Source organism: Anomaloglossus baeobatrachus, chromosome 4, assembly GCF_048569485.1.
Source record: "Anomaloglossus baeobatrachus isolate aAnoBae1 chromosome 4, aAnoBae1.hap1, whole genome shotgun sequence".
Classification (NCBI taxonomy): Eukaryota; Metazoa; Chordata; class Amphibia; order Anura; family Aromobatidae; genus Anomaloglossus; species Anomaloglossus baeobatrachus.
In genome coordinates this window covers 281,811,051-281,832,161 of record NC_134356.1, presented here as the reverse complement: position 1 = coordinate 281,832,161, position 21,111 = coordinate 281,811,051, and the positions used below count along the sequence as shown (strand labels likewise).

The window sequence follows — 21,111 nt, the reverse complement described above, 5'->3', positions numbered from 1 at the left end:
CCTACCTCCCATCATGCATGTCCATAGATGTTGGCTTATTTCATAACACTAACGTAAAGTACTACTTTGTGGACTGTAACATAGATACATTTAGTAACTACAGTTTTATATAAGGGCTCACATTCTGTTAAAAAATTCGATGTATCATATTTCTGTAAAAATGTTTGCAGAATTATTCTTAAAGATGTTTTCCACTTGAAAGTTATTGATGTCATCAGTGTCAGAATGGTGGTGATCCAATACTCATTACCCTTACAAATTAGCTGGATGTAAACCCTGTACAGACTGGAACACCACCAACCTGTCACATTGCTTAGTAGGTGCACCCAGGTACTCATGCATTCGAATAGAAGCTGATCTGCAGTACTCAAAAGTGGCCAATAATTAATGTGATGGGGCAGTGGTGTTCCACTTCATTCATGGTGCATATATGGCTATTACTGAATCTGGTAACAGCTGATTGGTGGGGTTCTGGATTTGAATCACCACTATTCTGATAATGATGACCTATCTTAAGGCCCTAAGAATAGATCATTAGTCTTGCAAAAAGAATACTGAAAGTGGAAAACCCCTTTAAATGGGTTGTCTCATAAAACAACATTTCACAATCCACAGGATAGATAATGTATGATCCCTGGTAGTAACAATCCCACTGAAAGTGGATAATATGTGGTAACATCCACAGCTCCAAATAAATGGGGGACACAGGACCCCCACTCTTTTGATTGGTGGAAATCCCAGATAAATGTTTTTGTCAACCCCTTTTGGGAGTAGAAAAATACGTCAATATCAAGCTTTGTATTCTACTGGCTGGATATATATATATATATATATATATATATATATATATATATATATATATAAATATATTAAAAAAATCAGAAGGCAGCACTCTTCTTTTCTTCAGGTTTGTCTTTCTTCAATGGGCTATAACACAGGATGCTTCGGTCAGGAACTGACCTTTTGCCAACACTGTTGGAGAAAGATCATTTCCTGACCGGAACGTCCTGTGTTATAGCCCATTAAAGAAAGACAAACCTGAAGAAAAGTAGAGTGCTGCCTTCTGATTTTTTTAATATATTGAATGGACGGTAGGATGCTGTTTGTGAGCGATTTTTGCACCCGATTAACTCTCGGTGCTGCTCTGAAAAATTTATATGTATACTGTATATATATATATATATATATATATATATATATATTGAAGATGTATATCATTGCCTAGCTCAAACGTAAGGAGAATGAGGAATTATATGATTCATATGAGTACGATGAGAGGAGTTTACATTGCCAAACACACATCCTAATGTGAATTTAATCTGATAGCAGAAAATATGAATCCTTTATAACAGGTGAGCTGATCCCTACACAACATATCCATGTTCCCCATCTATTAAGAGCTCATTCAGACATCCATTTTTTGGATACTAATGCTATTTGTGCTTTTCACGGATAGCACTTGTATCTATAGAAGTGAATGGGGTTATTCCCATGTCTCTGATTTTTCATGGGCCGAGTGGTCCCTGCACAATAGCGGAGACATGTCTGATAATGATCCAAGTGTTAGATCAAACCTTTCAATGCAAGTCTATGTGTCTGTGAAAAACATCAGACAGCACTCGGATGCCATCCTGGACTGTTAGGCTATGTGCCCACGGGACATTGTACCTGCAGATATGTCCACAGGTTTCCCGCATCAGCTCCCCGGAATCCGCAGCTATCCATTGCTGTGGGATTTCAGTGAAATATCTGCGGTAAACCTGCGGACATTCATGCGGCTTATCTGCGGAAGTCCTGGCCTCTATCTCCATAGTGGAGAGCCGGGTTTTCCGCAAATATTTCCGCAGGAATAATTGACATGCAGTTATCTGCGGCTGTGGGACATCCGCAGCATATTCCGCAGCCGCACATACCGCTGCATGGACACAGAGACTCCCCATGTCCCACAGGATAACATGGGGAGTGTCTGTACTTGCTGAAACCTGTGGATTTATCTAGAAAATCCAGATAAATCCGCAGGTTTTCCACGGCAAAATCCATGGGTACAGAGTCCCGTGGGCACATAGCCTCAGATAGGAAAAGAGAAAACTTTTCTTTTTTTACATATGAGAAAAAAAATAAAGAAACACATCTGAGCTGTGATAAAACTCTGACCAAAATCACTGATGAAACTAGGGCAGCTTCATATGTGAAAAAAACTAACATGCGAATGAGGCCTAATTAATAATAATGGCAGGGCATTATGTACAGATCTGCTTTACATTATTTTTTATTGTTGGATAAAATATTGTATTTTTCCAGGACCTCCTCAGCCACCTCTTCATGTCAGAGTGAATAGAAAAGATACATTCATTAGCAAATCATCAATCCACTTCAGCTTTAATTGCAGCTGGTTCAGCGACACCAACGGAGCTGTCAAATACTTCACTGTGATTGTGTCACAAGCAGATGGTAAGCCCATATTAAATCCTAATGTTTTGCTATTATGCCTGTACCAAACTATTTAATGGAAGCCCAGATCCATTGCTTAGGTATCAGTCCAATAAATCTTCATGTAGATACCTGATCAAGGGCATCTGGACCTAGTAATCAAAGTGATCTATTAAGCACCTGCTGTTACTAGTCCATTGTTAATAAAATTGTTAATAAAATCATCATTCACATTAATCACTGGATGCCGGTTTATGCTGTAATGAGCGCTATGTCCCATTAATTGCTTACAGGTACAGCTCTGTACATTTTCTAGTGGCTGTTCCTGGTACCACAGTTCTTCCAGTTCACATTAAAGAGGTTATCCACTACTTTTTCATTGATGCCTTGTCCTTAGGGTAGGTCATCAATATCTGATCAGTCAGGGTCCAACATTCTGCAACCCTGCTGATCAGCTGTTCTCTGTGCCAGCGGTGGCTGGATATGCTCAGTTCCGGAGCTGCTCCGTCAACTGAGAGTGACCACGGCCAGGTATTGTACATCTGCATCCCATTCAAATCAATAGAAGATGGAGGTGCAGTACCCTGCCGCAGCCACTATCAGAAGATGGGGCAGCTCCGGAACTGTGCATTTATGGCCGCCAGCTACCGGCTGTGGCACTGAGGACAGCTGATTAGTGGGTGTGCAGGGTGTCCTGGCCGATCAGACATTGATGACCTATCCTAAGAATAGGCCAGCAATGTAAAATTAGTGGACAACCCCTTTCATGAGACAGAGTAGCACTGAGCTGCACAGTTAGTACAATTAGAATTTTCCAAACTACAGTCAGGGCAAGAAATATTTGGACAGTGACACAAGTTTTGTTATTTTAGCTGTTTACAAAAACATGTTCAGAAATACAATTATATATATAGAATATGGGCTGAAAGTGCACACTCCCAGCTGCAATATGAGAGTTTTCACATCCAAATCGGAGAAAGGGTTTAGGAATCATAGCTCTGTAATGCATAACCTCCTCTTTTTCAAGGGACCAAAAGTAATTGGACAAGGGACTCTAAGGGCTGCAATTAACTCTGAAGGCATCTCCCTCGTTCACCTGTAATCAATCAATGTAATCAATGAAGTAGTTAAAAGGTCTGGGGTTGATTACAGGTGTGTGGTTTTGCATTTGGAAGCTGTTGCTGTGACCAGACAACATGCGGTCTAAGGAACTCTCAATTGAGGTGAAGCAGAACATCCTGAGGCTGAAAAAAAAGAAAAAATCCATCAGAGAGATAGCAGACATGCTTGGAGTAGCAAAATCAACAGTCGGGTACATTCTGAGAAAAAAGGAATTGACTGGTGAGCTTGGGAACTCAAAAAGGCCTGGGCGTCCACGGATGACAACAGTGGTGGATGATCGCCGCATACTTTCTTTGGTGAAGAAGAACCCGTTCACAACATCAACTGAAGTCCAGAACACTCTCAGTGAAGTAGGTGTATCTGTCTCTAAGTCAACAGTAAAGAGAAGACTCCATGAAAGTAAATACAAAGGGTTCACATCTAGATGCAAACCATTCATCAATTCCAAAAATAGACAGGCCAGAGTTAAATTTGCTGAAAAACACCTCATGAAGCCAGCTCAGTTCTGGAAAAGTATTCTATGGACAGATGAGACCAAGATCAACCTGTACCAGAATGATGGGAAGAATAAAGTTTGGAGAAGAAAGGGAACGGCACATGATCCAAGGCACACCACATCCTCTGTAAAACATGGTGGAGGCAACGTGATGGCATGGGCATGCATGGCTTTCAATGGCACTGGGTCACTTGTGTTTATTGATGACATAACAGCAGACAAGAGTAGCCGGATGAATTCTGAAGTGTACCGGGATATACTTTCAGCCCAGATTCAGCCAAATGACGCAAAGTTGATCGGACGGCGCTTCATAGTACTGATGGACAATGACCCCAAGCATACAGCCAAAGCTACCCAGGAGTTCATGAGTGCAAAAAAGTGGAACATTCTGCAATGGCCAAGTCAATCAAAAGATCTTAACCCAATTGAGCATGCATTTCACTTGCTCAAATCCAGACTTAAGACGGAAAGACCCACAAACAAGCAAGACCTGAAGGCTGCGGCTGTAAAGGCCTGGCAAAGCATTAAGAAGGAGGAAACCCAGCGTTTGGTGATGTCCATGGGTTCCAGACTTAAGGCAGTGATTGCCTCCAAAGGATTCGCAACAAAATATTGAAAATAAAAATATTTTGTTTGGGTTTGGTTTATTTGTCCAATTACTTTTGACCTCCTAAAATGTGGAGTGTTTGTAAAGAAATGTGTACAATTCCTACAATTTCTATCAGATATTTGTGTTGAAACCTTCAAATTAAACGTTACAATCTGCACTTGAATTCTGTTGTAGAGGTTTCATTTCAAATCCAATGTGGTGGCATGCAGAGCCCAACTCGCGAAAATTGTGTCACTGTCCAAATATTTCTGGACCTAACTGTATATGATCCATTGATATTGGAGGTTCAGTAGATGCATCTATTTAGGATCAACACAGTTTCAATAAGCTGGGATTATGTGCTGAAAACATGGATTATGTACTAAACTGTGGTGTCACAACATTATAATGAACTTTATACCGTCATACTCATTACAATTTATTTACTACCGTGGTTGAAAAATATAGCGCTTCAATGTTTGGGTTTCCTTGCTTTATAATTGTTCCGTCTATCATAGGAAATGAGAACCTGAAGCCTGAACCAATGCATCCCCTGCCAACTTATTCCGACTACAAACAGAACACCACTATTAGACTATACCAGACGGACTACTTCCCAAGCAGATGTGCTGAAGCCTCTGACTACAATATTCAAACCTTCAAAATCCGTCTGGGTGGGGAAATGGAAAACTTGGGTGGAAAATGTGATCTAAATCATAATAAATTCTGTGATGGTCCCTTGAAACCACGAACATCATACAGGTTAGACACAAAGTAGCTGATTGAGTCCAAGAAAAAAAAAGTATGTTTTACGCTTCGAGAGACAAAAATTACATTTGTGCTTAAAACCATAAGAATAGTTTGTACATTATCACTTCTTCAGAGTCAAATAATAACACAGTTAGTGCTCGTTGCCATATATAAAATGAGCTTCATTTATCAAATCTGCTCATGCTATGCTTAGTAACCCCTGAAAGATCAGTTTTCATTTCTTAAACTGCTCTGGGATTGGTTGGTTATGGCCAACAAAACTATCCCTCATGATAACTAGTTTGGCCAGAAAGGTTCCAAGAGAATTGAAATTTTACAGGGTTATTCCCAAAATCACAAGTTGATAGGAGACAATTTACTGATCTCTAGAAGTCTGACATCTGGGACCCCCAGCAATCCTGACATCTAAGTTCTTGAATCCAGCGTTGCAGCACGGTCTTCAGTAGAACAAAGGTTCACATGCTCAACCTCCGCTTCAGTAATGTCAGTGGGACTGCCAAGCACAGCACTATTTTCTCTGGCGGTCCCATAGACAGATAACATCCAGGTAGGGGAGTTTCAGACGATCAGTTTATCCATATATGAGAAAAACTGACCGATTATTCTGATAAGATTTTGATCAGAATTTGAGCAAAGGGTCATTAGTTTATCTTGTATGTGGAAAGAAAAATAAAGTTTCTCCATCTTCCCCATTCTGAAAGTCTGTGAAAAACAGAGTTTGGTGCATTTTCTTTCACAAACCCATAAACTTGCATTACCGATTATTTGTTCTGCTGACCACTTGGTCTCAAGATAAAATCAGGCATGAGCAGAGCCCTATAGAATATATCACTTGTACGTATGAGTGCTATCCGTAAATCCATGGATAGCACGCGTACCAGAAAATTGGTCGTGTGCACAAATCTTATAGTTCTCCTACCCTATGGATGAACTCTTTAGATTAAAATATGAAATCAGGGTGCCCATAATACTATTGGTTTAAAAAAATACTATGTTTTCTGTGTTTCCTTTGCCATTTTATATATACAGTATCTATAGCAAACAAAATAATACAGCAAAACACTGTAAGCGCTAAGATGTGTAATGTGCAAACATTCAAAATATGAGTTTTGACTTTCATTACTGCTATATAGAATATATATATATGAAGGTACTTAGCACATAAATTAGCTAATTCATGAGAGCCCATCAGCCATGGCAAGGTATCCATCTTTGAAGTTATCATAACGTAGTATCATGACTCTTTTGGGTTAAAAGCCTATAATTTTAAGGACAGGTACAGTAGGATCAAGCATTAATCAAAAATAGCCTTAGGCTATGTGCCCACGATCCAGACATGCTGCGTCCTGGGGGCGGCATATCCTCTCCTGCGGGGCCCCGAGTGCTCTCCACAAGAGACTGCAGCTGCCTGTGCCCACGATCAGTGTTCCGGCCAATGCAGCCTGCGGAGAACACTCTCGGCTTCACAGAAATAAATTAGTATGCTGCAGCTCAGAACAACCGCACAGCAGGTCAGTTTACGCTGCGGGCAAAACAAGCACAGTGTGCATGGGATTTCTAGAAATCCACTGTGCTTGTACTGTACATCCCAGCGTTTTGGACTTAGCGATAACATGCAGCATGCAAAACGATGTGAACCCTGATCATGGTCATGCACCCTTAGGCCTCTTTCACACGTCCGTGAAAAACCACGCATGTTTTTCATGGACGTGTCAAAGGAGCGTTTTGCCCTCCGTGAGCCGTGTTTATGGCACACGTGTGTTCTCCGTGTGTTATCCGTGATAACACACAGAGAACGGGAACTTTCTGCTCACCTGTCCCTGGCTTTGCTGTCCATGGTGCTGATCTTCGGTCTCCGGTCCTGCCGAGTCCCCGCTGCTGCTGCTTCCGGCCGCAGTGAAGTGAATATGCAATGAGCATAATGAGTGGTGGTCGGAAGCAAGTGACAGCAGTGGCAGAGACAGCAGGGCTGGAGAAGGTGAGTAAAGTTTTTTTATTATTTTCTCAGACACGTGTGTTTTCTCCGGCGCGTGTCACACGGAACACCTCTGTGTGGTCCATTTGCGTTCCATGTGACACCCCATGATGCCGGAGAAAAATGGACATGTCTACGTGTGGAGCACACGGGTACACGTATGCTCCACACATACATACGATCCATGGCAGAATACGCACGTGAGTGCAGACCCATTGATTTTAATGGGTCTACGTGCGCCCGTGTCTCCGGTACGTGAGGAAACGGACCAAACACGTACCGGAGACACGGACGTGTGAAAGAAGCCTTAGGCTGGGAGGAGTGCTCAGTCAAAAAAGGAAACATCAAAAATCTCCAATAGGATACTTAAAACAAAACAAAACTGACCAGCACATCCAAACAGAATAAAGCAAGTGTGAACAGGTGCAAGCTGCTATGACTGCATAATATACAAACAAAAGAATAACAGCAGCGCACTGTAAGCACCAAGATGCATGCAAACATTGCATATATGAAACTTGAACTGTATTTCTGCTAAATGGAACATACTTATAAAAATCCAATAGATGAGGGACATCGTGTGATTTTGCTTAGAAAGAAGACAAATGATTAAATCCTTTATTGCACCAAATTATTAAGTTTCTTAATAAATTTGGTGTTTTTTTGCTGCAGTTATTCCTATAAAAGAATAAAATATTTCTGTATATCAATATATTGCTAGGATATATTCACAAGTTAGATTTCTTGCAGAAACTTCTGAAACTGTCGTATTATTCTGAATGGCACTTGCATAAATCCATTTTCCTGAAGCATCCCATTCAGATAAATAGAACTGAAGTCAACTGCCGAAATTTCTGCAACAAATCTGCCACATAGCCTTATAACTTCACATATTATAGATACAGCCCTTAGCAAAGTGTAAATTTAGGAGGTGCGGACATGGCATTCACCCTTGGGGTACATATCAAGACATCATTATAAATATCACATTGTTAGGCCCGTTTCACACGTCAGTGAAAAACACAGACGTTTTTCACTGGCGTATAAAACACGCACATGTCCCTGCGTGTGCCGTGATTCACGGTACACGTGGGTTGTCTAAGTGCAATCCGGGCTCCGTTCTCCGTGGCCCGTGATTGCACTTAGAAAACAACTCACCTGTGCGCGCTCCCGCTGTCCATGGTGCTGATCGCTCCCGCGGTGCAGCATTCGGCCGGCGGTGACCCCCGCAGCAGCTGCTTCCGGGTCGGCTGTGTCGCGCATAATGAATATGCGCGACAATAATGAGCCGGCTCAGAATCAGCAGGGAGAACGGGCTGCAGAGGACATCGCTGGACGCCGGGTGAGTAAAAATGACTTTTATTTTAAAAGCACGTTTTTTTCTGGCACGTGTTTCACGGACCACACCACTGCGTGGTCCGTGAAACATCAGCGATGCCAGAAAAAAATGGACATGTCTCCGTGCGGCAATCACGCACACGCGGGTATGCCGCACGGAGACACGTTCAGTGAAAAATCACTGACGTGTGAGCAGACCCATTGATTATAATGGGTCTGCGTATGTCAGTGATTCTGGTACGTTTTAAAAAAAGCACAAACGTCCCAGAATCACTAACGTGTGAAAGGGGCCTTAGACGGACCCTGCTACAAATTTTACATTGGAGCCCTGGGGCTTCGTCGTGCTTCAGGCACCAAGATTTCAAAGTAAACCTAATATTTCCGGTAGTTTAAAACAGGTCTAAACATCGGGTTTTGTAAATGATTGTGCATAGAAAGAAGCAGTCAGAGTTGTCAGAAGTTCGACAACTTTCATCTGATGCTAGGAACATTTAGTTTCTTTGCAAAGTAGTTGGCAGCTGACTTACGTAGTTGTACATTAAGACAAGTGGGAGTTACTGAAGTTGTTTTGCATGTGCTCAGGAACTTCAGATTTACACCATTTTTTTCTGATATCCTCTGTCTGTTCCCCAGCATATGTCACTGTTTTTCCAGAAAGGATGATAATAAGCCGTTATTCAGACCTTACAGATCCACATTGTAGTTTAGAGACTATGCAGGGACTTTGGTATGACAGCCTATTCATTCAATGGTTAAATATTATGCATCCTGTTTTCTGGTTTAATTTCTAAACCATGTGAAAATGGAAATCCTGATCGTATACAGGTACTCAAACATGTCCACAAAGCACACATCATTGAGAGCAAGCATCACAATCTGTTTTTGAATATCTGTGTGGGTCTCAGCTCCTCGGACCCCTCCATTGTTGTATTTTAACTTCTGACACTTCAGTTGGTCCCATCATCAGAAATTTACATTATTATTTTTCAACTGTTAGCATACAATGTTTCTTAACGTGATCATTTTATGTTTTTCTTATAGGATTAGCATTAGAGCTTTCACACAGTTGTTTTCTGAAGATTTAAAAGAATTCTCCGATCCATTGTTTGCCGACACTTTTTTTTCCTTGCCAATCACAACAGAAGCAGGTGAGGAAATGTTGTGTCTAGTGACCTTTACAGTGCATTCTTATTGTTTCAATCATTAAAGGGTTATTTCCATCATAATAAATGGTTAAAATTGTCAAATTCTTGCAAAAACAAGCAACTTTACCTGTTCTGAAAAATCCTCTCTGTTCTCGTTCTTTTAATTGTATTGTTTATTGCTCCTTGTTAAAGAGAACCTGACAGCTGATCCATGCTGCTCGATCCACAGGCACCATGTATCAGACACTAGCTGGATGATATGAGCAAGGAATGTTTAACTCTGAAATAATATGGCATTTCAGAGAAAAGCACAGTTTAACAGCCACCAGGGACCCAGCCGCACAATAGACTAGTTGAACAGGGAAATGCCCAGTGGCTTCTTCTCACCAGCTGCCCTGGAATGACAGGTCTCTCAATTGGTGTGTGTATATAACATAATAATATATATATATATATATATATATATATATATATATATATATATATATAATATATATATAACATAAGATCGGCATTCACATTTCTTTATCTCTACTTCCAAAGTTCATTTTCTCAACATTAGCAGTCACAAATACAGAGAAGCGTTTCGGCTTGTATACTCAGGTATACTGTTTGAGAAAGTCTTGCGGATACAAGCCGAAACGCGTCATTGTATTCGTGACTGCTAATTTTAAGAAAATCAACTTTGGAAGACGAGATAAAAAAAAAAATTTGAGTGCCGATCTCATGTTATTGCTGATATTTGGGGACACCACCCTGTGATACAAGCACCACTATCTAAAAAAGGAGTGCCCGCCTGGACTTTTCTTGTGGGTGTGTATAGAAAGACCTGTCACTCCAGAGCAAAGGGCAAAGAGAAGCTGCCAGGGACCTGCGTGTCTAATTAGTCTCATGTGCACCTTGAGGCCCCGACACACACAGAGAAATCTTTGGCAGATCTGTGGTTGCAGTGAAATCATGGACATATTGTTCCATTTGTTCACAGCCACAAACCTGGCACTGATTGTCCACAATTTCACTGCAACCACAGATATGCCGCAGATTTATCTCTGTGTGTGACAGGACCTTTAGTCCCCAGCAGCTATTAAGCTATGTCTTTCTCTGAAACACCCCAGGCAGAGTCTCATACATGCTGCCTATGGAGCAGGTCGCATGTATCAGCTGTAAGGTTACCTTAAATTACAAGTTACCTTTACAGCCTTTCAGATTTAGCTAGTCTCCTAGGCAAGGACCACAGCACTCTTGTCAAGAGAACTTGTAAGCGGCCAGCTTCAGTTGACATTTTACAGAAGCAAAGCTTCTCCCTGCAGCATCGCAGAGTCCACAGCTTGGGTGTGATGATATGACTGGTACGAACTGTTAATCAGGCAGCAGCATACACCTTACCCTATCTCCCCTCCTCAACAAACCAAAGATCTTGGGGAACTCCTTCAAGAATACTGAGAGTACTACAAGTGTATTAGTCAATATAGTAATACTGTATTCGTAATATGTCATAACTACTGGGCATATGTGACATCTTGCACTAGACACAACAAGGGAAATATGTATTGAACATGCAACCAATTTTCTAACTAAATATATTTTGAGACAGCTCACTGGTTCTACCCATCATTAGATGTTTTTTGTGTGGCACCTTGGTAATTAGACATATTTTAGTAGGCCATCATTTGAACCAGCTGATATTATTCTTCACTAAGTGGCAGGATTGCTTTCTAATTCCTGATAGATTTCAGCTGTGACTTTCTAATGGCCTTTTGCACCTCTATTTCTGTATGTCTTCAATACTTTTTCTCCATGTCATTTCTCATTATTACACGTAACTTAATTTATGGATATCTATGGTTTGATTTCTTTGCCTGTGTGGATTGGATGGGTTGTTACCGACATCTGGTGAGAAATTTGTTTCAATGGCAGCTTTAGAAATACATTTAGTTAGAAATTGTTGATATATTTAATAGTTATTGTATATCGATCAGGACATGGAAAATTCAAATTGAAAAAATGTTATACAGAATAAATTAATATTTATTTGTGAACCCCTTTTCCAGTAATGGCTACATTGCTGTACCAGTAATAACCTAATAAATATAATATTATAATATTTCCTCATGAACCAGAGCAATCCAAATCTGACAGGCTGTTGAAATGTCACATTCCTTTCTGCTACACTGCAGCCCCATAAGCTCCAGGGGAAATTCTCACTTGAGACATTTATGGCGTATCCATTTTATGATCTGGAGCTGAGGAACGATCCACAAAGTATTTGTGGAATAAAAATCTTTATTTTTGTAGCAAATCCTCTTTTTATATGTTGAGCTTGGGCTTAATCCATTTTATGACTGTTCTAAAGGGGATAATACATGTCTATATGTCTAATTTCAATGGAACATATTTAGCAAGTATTGTATAAAAATGTTATCAATGCCTTCCCACTGTGGCCCATTTTAGTACAGTTGTACGCCTGTATTAGCTCCCATAGCCAGCCCCTCCCTTAGGCAATCATGTGGTGCCGATAAAATGTAATGGCATCTGTGAGCCTGCTAAAGGTCCCCATGGCAGCCTTCCTAGTCCTCATGTCCTCATGCCCTCTTTAGTCCTACTGTATAGCAGTATGTAGTCAATATGATGTTATCCTATGACGCTACATGCTGAGCTTCACTGGAGCACTAAGAGTGCAACTAGGGGGCCTCCAGTAGGCCCATGGCTGCCATGACATTCTTTCAGCTCCCTGTGATCGTGTCATGTAAAATTGGGTTGAGAAGCCTTGAAACTGGTGTGGGCACACACTGGCAGTTGTGCTATTTAAGTCAAGTGATTTATATTTGCATTTTAATGATTAAACAGATGTGATAGGAGCAAGCTCTGGTTACTGCTGCTACTAACAGAAGTTAGCCGTGCAGCAGCCAGCATGTACTGGGTATAGTGCGGTATCAGCTCCTGAGCCTGCTCCATACATGGAGACCTGATGTTAGACAAAGTAATAATGTAATAAAGTATAACAAAACTTTTAAATAGTTTTTATTTGTTGTAGCCCCTTATTTTTATTGTAGATTGGTGGGGGCTCAGGTCCTGAGACCGCCACTGATCTACAGTATGTTAAAGCAGCTGAAACATCTAAAAAAAACCTTTAGAGTATTGATAAATTAGAAGAAGCCTTTATATTTTGGCATGAAAGACTCACAAACTATATGGACATGGCATGTAACCACTCCTACTCCCAGAAATTTTAGACTGGCTTTAAATGTAATATTTTGTCTTATATTACTTGTCTGCACTGAATGGAAGTACATTAGAGAGGGGCCTGTCCAGTGCTAAAAATCAAGTGAGGGAAAAGACAAGTAAACAGATACAAAATATTAATTATATTATATTTATATCCAACTTGTGCTGCTCACAACCCCTAGACAAAGGCATATTTTCTTCAGTGCAATAAAGCTCTTATTATTTGGGATAAATCATAATACTTAGTACATGACATAATATACTGAAGCTAGTGTATGTGTTTAATAATCATTGTTCTGTTCTTATGACTTGGCAGAGCCGTTAGTAGGAGTGATTGAAGGTGTCAGTGCCGGCTTATTCCTCATTGTTGTCCTGATTGGAGTCACAGCTTTACTGATTTGCCGCCAGAAATGCAGGAGAGTGTAAGTATTCATGTATCACAAGCAAAATTGGTTTGTGAAACTGTAAAGCCTGCTTTACACGAGTCGATCTATCGTGCGATAGCACGAGCGATCGTACCCGCCCCCGTCGTTTTTGCGTCACGGGCAAATCGCTGCGCGTGGCGCACAAACTCATTTAACCCCCGTCACACGTACTTACCTTCCGGACGACCTCGCTGTGGGCGACAAAAGTCCACTTCCTGAAGTGGGAGGAGCGTTCGGCGTCACAGCGACGTCACACGGCAGCCAGCTAATAGAAGCGGAGGGGCGGAGATGAGCGGGATGTAAACATCCCGCCCACCTCCTTCCTTCCACATAGCCGGCGGGTGCCGCGGGACGCAGGTAAGGTGTGTTCATCGTTCCCGTGGTGTCACACGGAGCAACGTGTGATGCCACGGAAATGATGAACAACCGGCGCCATTTTAATTAAACAATTTTATGAAACCTAGCGACGAGTACATGACGATTTGTGAGCAATACTGCATCGCTAGGAGGTGTCACACGAGACGACATCGTGTACGATGCCCGATGTGCGCGCGATCGGTCGTCTCATGTAAAGCCCGCATAAGTCAGGTAATTTGTGTTTTTAGTCTGTGGTTTAAAAGAAAGTAATACTATAGTGGTTACAAGTTACAGTATTCATTGGTTACTGGATGATCATTGTGAGTGAAAACATGGTAACTTGAGACCATAACTCTGTGGAAAACTAGTGGCTAGTTTTCCTGATAATAAGTGTCTTATATTATTATATTAATAAATGTCTTATATTATTTTTGGCTCCAAAAGTTGTGCTATGGCTTATTTTCAGGGGATGGCTTATATTTTGCATTGGTGTCAGTGATTGGGTCGCTCATTAATGAAAATGAATACTCACCCCTTCCACCGTTTATAATATGTATGTTGCTGTAATACCCGTAAGTTTAAAGTCACATACCCACTAGTTAATGGAATGAATATACTGTAATCCCTATAAGTTTAAAGTCACGTAACCACTAGTTAAGGGAATGAATATTCACCCCTCTTCCCGCCCAAAATTGCACCCACCCCTCTTCTGATTTCTGTGACTGGAACTTGTGTCAATAAAAGAAGCAATATTCACTTCCTTCCCCGCGGAACCCTTTGCTGGCCTCAGTGATTGGAAATTTTGTTAATGAAGTAATGAATAGTCACCCCCTTCCCCGCCCAGCCGTCTGTGCCAGGTGTCAGTGATTCACTCAGACTGTCATTGCAGGAAGGCAGTGCAATGCTCATACTGGGAGGCGGCTCTTCTGACCCAAGCATGTCAGCTGCATAGAAATACACTTCACGCTGCGATCCTGCGATGACAGCTTGAGTGAATCATTGACACCCTAAACAGAGGGGTGGGCAAGGAAGAGGGTGAATATTCATTACTTTATTAACACAAGTTCCAATCACTGATTCCAGCACAGGAGTGGGCAGGATTATGGATGGGAAGAAGGCTGAATATTCATTCCATTAACAGGCTGCCATGTGACTATAAACATCTGGGGCTCACAGCAATGTATACCAATAAACCCAAGCCCTATTTCAGGATACTAATAGTATGGTAATTGGCAACTAGGGCTTATTTTTGGGGTGGGGCTTATATTTTAAGCATAATGCAAAAAAGCCAAAAAATCCTGCTAAGGCTTATTTTCAGGGCAGGTCTTATTTTCGGGGAAACACAGTTCTGAAGTTCTCAGACTGTCAACCCAAAAATGTATACTGAAGAAGTAGAAGCGAATAACAAGTACAGATAAAACTAATCCTTGCAAATAAAGTTAGAGATAGCAATTGGACAGTGTTAATCACTTTTCATTTAGAAGACAGGAACTTCAGAGTCTTGTACACTCAGTGTGCCAGAAAAATTATGTAGAGCAGAGCTCACATGGTGTCCCTGAGACAAACTCATCTTGACCCAGGTAGAGAACAGGACAAAAGATGTACCGCAGTACCACATTATACTGTAACGAGGAACTACTACACAGCCGATCAGAGCATGTGCTTCAGCAATAGAGGTTTTCTAAGGCTATGTTCACATTTCCGTTTTTTTTAATCAGTCACCTGCGTTGCTTAACGTTTGTGACTAATGCGTTGTACATTGGGTGACAAGAATTGTCATGAGAAGGCGGATTCCGTTGGTGAAATGCTTTCAGTATAAAAAGGAGAGAGCGATCAGCTGATCGCTCTCAAAAGCCGGCCACCGGGAGATCAGCTGATCGCTGTCAAAAGCCAGCGGCTGGCTATTGTGAACAATCAGCTGATCGCTTGGCGGCCAGCTTTTGAGAGCGATCAGTTGATCTCCCGGCGGCCGGTTTTTGAGAGCGAACAGCTGATCTCCCGGCAGCCGGCTTTTATGAGAGTGATCAGCTGCTCGTTCACAGTAGCCGGCCGCCGGGTGATCAGCTGATCGCTCACAGAAGCCGGCCGCCAGGCGATCAGCTGATCATTCACAGAAGCTTGCCGATCAGCTGATCGTTCACAGAAGCCAGCCGCCGGGCGATCAGCTGATCGCTCACAGAAGCCGGCCGCCGGGCGATCAGCTGATCGCTCACAGAAGCTGGCCGCCGAGCGATCAGCTGATCGTTCGACCGCTGAGAGAGAGACACATTGATTTGAATGATTAAACACAAGATCTGAGCATGCGCAGTGAAAACAAAAGGATTCCGCTACTCAAAAAACGTTACATGCTGCGTTCCTGCCGCCCGACGGTCAGTTGTTCCACGACTGATTAGTCGGGCGGCGGATGCAACGCAAGGGCATCAGTCACAATCCACCACTCATACAAGTCTATGGGAACAACGGAATCCGCTAAACGGATTGCATTGTTTATCAGAGCGGCAGATTGTGACTGATCCTAAACAACAGAAATGTGAACATAGCCTAAGAGAGAAAAGCCTTTGTCACATGTTCTGGCCAGTCCCATGTGCTGCTGATCATTAGTGTCTGTTGCATTGTGTGTTGAATATGTAAGTTAAGGCGGCTTACAAAAGACCTACATTATATGTTGAAAAATTATAACCAGAGGCCCTTGTAACTTGAGAAACTACAATACATGTAAAAATGAAAGGTGTTTCATAGCATCTTAATATGTAGATGTCTTCAATTCACTTTGTAAATCACTCCCTACTTCTCACCAATGTCATGAGTGGGCTAAGTACAGAGCGTTCTTTTTTTTCCAGCTATGATCAGGGTCAAATCAGAGCACAATCGCATAGAGAAATGCCCTCATCTTTACACCTCAACATCACTCACAAAGGGTAAGAAAACCCATGCACAGCTCTCTTTACACAATTTTCAATTTAACAATTATTTACTCATATTGGTTTTTCTTTTCAGAAACAAGCGATCTTCCAGGTAAGCAACTATTCTCAAATATGTACCTCTCCTCAATATTTTACTCTATTATTGACACATTATAATTCATTTTTACTTCCTTACATTTTAGTCCAATCAAAGCCAACCAGTTTGAAGTTCATTTCAGCAAACTTCAAGCAGACTCAAACTACCTGCTCTCCCAAGAATATGAGGTGAGAAGCCAGAATATACACATTTTCTTTAATTTTTTAATATATATTAATTGGTTGTTCAACTAGTGTATCATCACCATAGACATTGCCTTTACAATGTAATATGGATGAAGTGTCAACATTTTCATAGGCTGGTGACAATTTTCCCATTTGGAAGTGTCATAAATGCCTGACTCCATGAAAGCTTGGTGGGATAGCTGGCAGGTGGAGATTGAATACAGCAATGTTCACACATCTCTGTAATTTTCTGATGGTGAGGATAGGTTTGTGCTGCAAGGTAGGCACCAGGTGCTTCTCCAGGAAGTCACGGTACTGTCACAGCTGACCCCAGGGTTCGGGTAAGCTGGTATTGGCACAGGAGCAGGCAGGAACAGTCTCTGATGTATACAGGTGCAGACTGATTGGCTGGTTCAGCCTGGTACAAAGGGAATGGCTGATACGGGAAACGTAGCAGGTATGGCAGGTACAGTAGGGTCGACTGGTATGGCAGGCACGGATTTTGCAGAGAGAGAAAAAGGTACGGCAGGTACATCCAGCACGGCTGGTACGGCAGGAATGGCAGGTACTGACAGGCATGACAAGTTCAGGTAGGTACTAGAACACAGGTTCTGGTAAGGCTGCTTTCACACCTCCGGTTTCTGCAATGCGGCACAATCCGGCACTTTGCAGGAAAATCGCAACCGTTTTTTTTTGCTGCTGCTTGCGTTTTTTCTGCATAGACTTTAATTAGTGCCGCATTGTGCCGCAAGGCCTTGCGTTCCATCCGGCTTTTGCCGCATGTGGCAGATTTAGCCGATGCGGTGGCCGGATGGAACGTTGCCTGGCACGTTTTTTCGTGCGGCAAAAAAAACCGCATCGCGCCGCATTCGGCCGATGCGGCGCATTTTTCAATGCATGCCTATGGCGGCCGAATACTGCGTGATGTGGCAATAACCGCATCCGGCCGCCGCATGCGGTTTTTGCCACTGCGCATGCTCAGTAGCATGCCGCAAGCGGCAAAAACCAGGCGGGCCGCATGGGAAAAACTTATGCAAAGGATGCGGTGTTTTCACCGCATCCGTTGCATAGCTTGCACAGCCGGATTGAGCCGCAGAGCTCAAGCTGGATGTGTGAAAGCAGCCTAAGCAATCACAGGTATGGATAGAGGATACAGGGAATGGGAACAGTACCTGACAACTTGACATGTTTTTAGTAATAGACCAGGTTGCCCAGGCACCTTCCATAGGGGATGCTTTAAGTACTCAAGGCATGCTGGCCCTTTAAGAGCCAAGAAGCATGCCTGCCCTAAACATGCTCCCAAGAGACCTGCGCAGCATGCACAGATCCTGGGAGCAGGCAACAGGGACCGGATCAGACACCACCACTGAGTGCCCAGAAGTGTGAGTGCACCAGCGTCCCTGGAAAGAGGAGGAAGCAGGACAGTTGGTGATGGCATTACAGTAATGAAGAATGTCAAGCACATTTATAGATAATTTAATCAATAACACATGGATCATAATATTATATACAGTATATATATATATATATATATATATATATATATATATATAAATGAATAAATGATGAGCGAGTTTCGAAATACTCGGATTCGCGATACTCGTAACGAGTACTGTCTAATACTCGCGTATGCATTCCGAATAGTGTGTGCAAAGCAAGTCAATGGGGAATACTTGCAATGTAAGGAGTAATTTGAATGCTGTACTATTCGCTACTCACATGAATTGTGCGGCATTCGGGTTACTCGTTACATTGCGAGAATTCCTCAATGACTTGCATTGCACATGCTATTTGGAATTCATACGCGAGTATTAGACAGTACTCATTACGAGTATCGCAAATCCGAATATTTCAAAACTCGCTCATCATTAATATATATATATACATATATATATATATATATATATATATATGTGCCTTTCGAAAGTATTCGGCCCCCTTGAATTTTTCAACCTATTCCCACATTTCAGGCTTCAAACATAAAGATAAATGGTGAAGAATCAACAACAAGTGGGACACAATTGTGAAGTTGAATGAAATTTATTGCTTATTTTAAACTTTTTTAAAAAATAATAAACTTAAAATTGGGGCGTGCAATATTATTCGTCCCCTTTAAGTTAATACTTTGTAGCATCACCTTTTGTTGCGATTACAGCTGCAAGTCGCCTGGGGTATGTCTCTATTAGTTTTGCACATCGTGAGACGGAAATAATTGCCCATTCTTCCTTTGCAAATAGCTCGAGCTGAGTGAGGTTGGATGGAGAGCGTTTGTGAACAGCAGTTTTCAGCTCTTTCCACAAATTCTCGATTGGATTCAGGTCTGGACTTTGACTTGGCCATTCTAACACCTGGATACATTTATTTGTGAACAATTCCATTGTAGATTTTGCTTTATGTTTTGAATCATTGTCTTGTTGAAAGACAAATCTCCATCCCAGTCTCAGGTCTTTTGCAGACTCCAACAGGTTTTCTTCAAGAATGATCCTGTATTTGGCTCCATCCATCTTCTTATCAATTTTAACCATCTTCCCTATCCCTGCTGAAGAAAAGCAGGCCTAAACCATGATGCTGCCACCACCATGTTTGACAGTTGGGATGGTGTGTTCAGGGTGATGATCTGTGTTGCTTTTACGCCAAACATATCATTTTGCATTGTGCCCAAAAAGTTCTATTTTGGTTTCATCTGACCAGAGCACCTTCTTCCACATGTTTGGTGTCTCCCAGGTGGTTTGTGGCAAACTTTAACAACACTTTTTATGGATATCTTTGAGAAATTGCTTTCTGCTTGCCACTCTTACATAAAGGCCAGATTTTTGCAGTGTGCGACTGATTGTTGTCCTATGGACAGACTCTCCCACCTCAGCTGTAGATCTCTGCAGTTCACCCAGAGTGATCATGGGCCTCTTGGCTGCACCTCTGATCAGTCTTCTCCATGTTTGAGATGAAATTTTTGATGGACGGCCGAGTCTTGGTAGATTTGCAGTGGTATGATATTCCTTCCATTTCAATATGATCGCTTGCACGGTGCTTCTTTGGATGTTTAAAGTTGTGGAAATCTTTTTTTAACCAAATCCAACTTTAAACTTCTCCACAACAGTATCACGGACCTGCCTGTTGTGTTCCTTAGTCTTCATGATGCTATCTGCGCTTTAAATAAAACACTGAGACTATCACAGAACAGGTGCATTTATACGGAGACTAGATTACACACAGGTGGCTTATATTTATCATTATCAGTTATTTAGGACAACATTGGATCATTCAGAGATCCTCAATCAACTTTTGGAGTGAGTTTGCTGCACTAAAAGTAAAGGGGACGAATAATATTGCACGCCCCAATTTTCAGTTTATTATTTTTTACAAAAGTTTAAAATAAGCAATAAATTTCATTCAACTTCACAATTGTGTCCCACTAGTTTTTGATTCTTCACCATAACATTAAAATTTTTATCTTTATGTTTGAAGCCTGAAATGTGGGAAAAGGTTGAAATATTCAAGGGGGCCCAATACTTTCGCAAGGCACTGTATGTATATATATATAATTTTATTTTTCAAACATGAAAAAAGAATATCCCACACATGGGTTTTCACACCATATAAAGCAGAGTGTAGTTTTCCTGCTGCAGATGTTAACATTTGGGATCATACATTATCGCTAGTGAAGAAGAGCACTTTCTCCAACCCTATTTTTCACGGTTAAGTATCTATAGAGTAATATGTCAAGTTAGTTTCAAGAACTTCCAGTTACAATCAATTGATGATTCTTCTGCTAAAGGACATGTCCTGTTGAATCAATGACCCTATAACACAGCACAATGCAGCAGTGTCTTCAATAGAAATCAAAGCCTTTTTCTTACTTGTGTTTTTCAGGATCTTAAAGACGTTGGGCGAAACCAATCTTTTGACATTGCACTTTTACCAGAGAACAGAGGAAAAAATCGATACAACAATATACTGCCTTGTGAGTATTTTTTTATTATAATAACACACTACTTTACAAATTAAGTACTTTTTATATTTTCATAATCGCTTTCACCATGGCATAGAGCAAGA

General features: G+C 41.5%; 1 protein-coding gene across 2 annotated transcripts in view; it reads left to right on the top strand.

Moving 5' to 3' along the window:
- The window catches only part of PTPRB (protein tyrosine phosphatase receptor type B), a 177,564-nt gene that overhangs the window by 118,392 nt on the left and 38,061 nt on the right, over nucleotides 1–21,111 (top strand). For both annotated transcript variants that reach the window (XM_075344888.1, XM_075344889.1), the window contains 8 exons: nucleotides 2,302–2,451; nucleotides 5,156–5,399; nucleotides 9,763–9,869; nucleotides 13,408–13,513; nucleotides 16,714–16,791; nucleotides 16,871–16,888; nucleotides 16,980–17,061; nucleotides 20,929–21,019. In XM_075344888.1, the coding sequence (XP_075201003.1) occupies nucleotides 2,302–2,451; nucleotides 5,156–5,399; nucleotides 9,763–9,869; nucleotides 13,408–13,513; nucleotides 16,714–16,791; nucleotides 16,871–16,888; nucleotides 16,980–17,061; nucleotides 20,929–21,019 (876 nt within the window). The remainder of the gene's footprint in view (nucleotides 1–2,301; nucleotides 2,452–5,155; nucleotides 5,400–9,762; nucleotides 9,870–13,407; nucleotides 13,514–16,713; nucleotides 16,792–16,870; nucleotides 16,889–16,979; nucleotides 17,062–20,928; nucleotides 21,020–21,111) is intronic.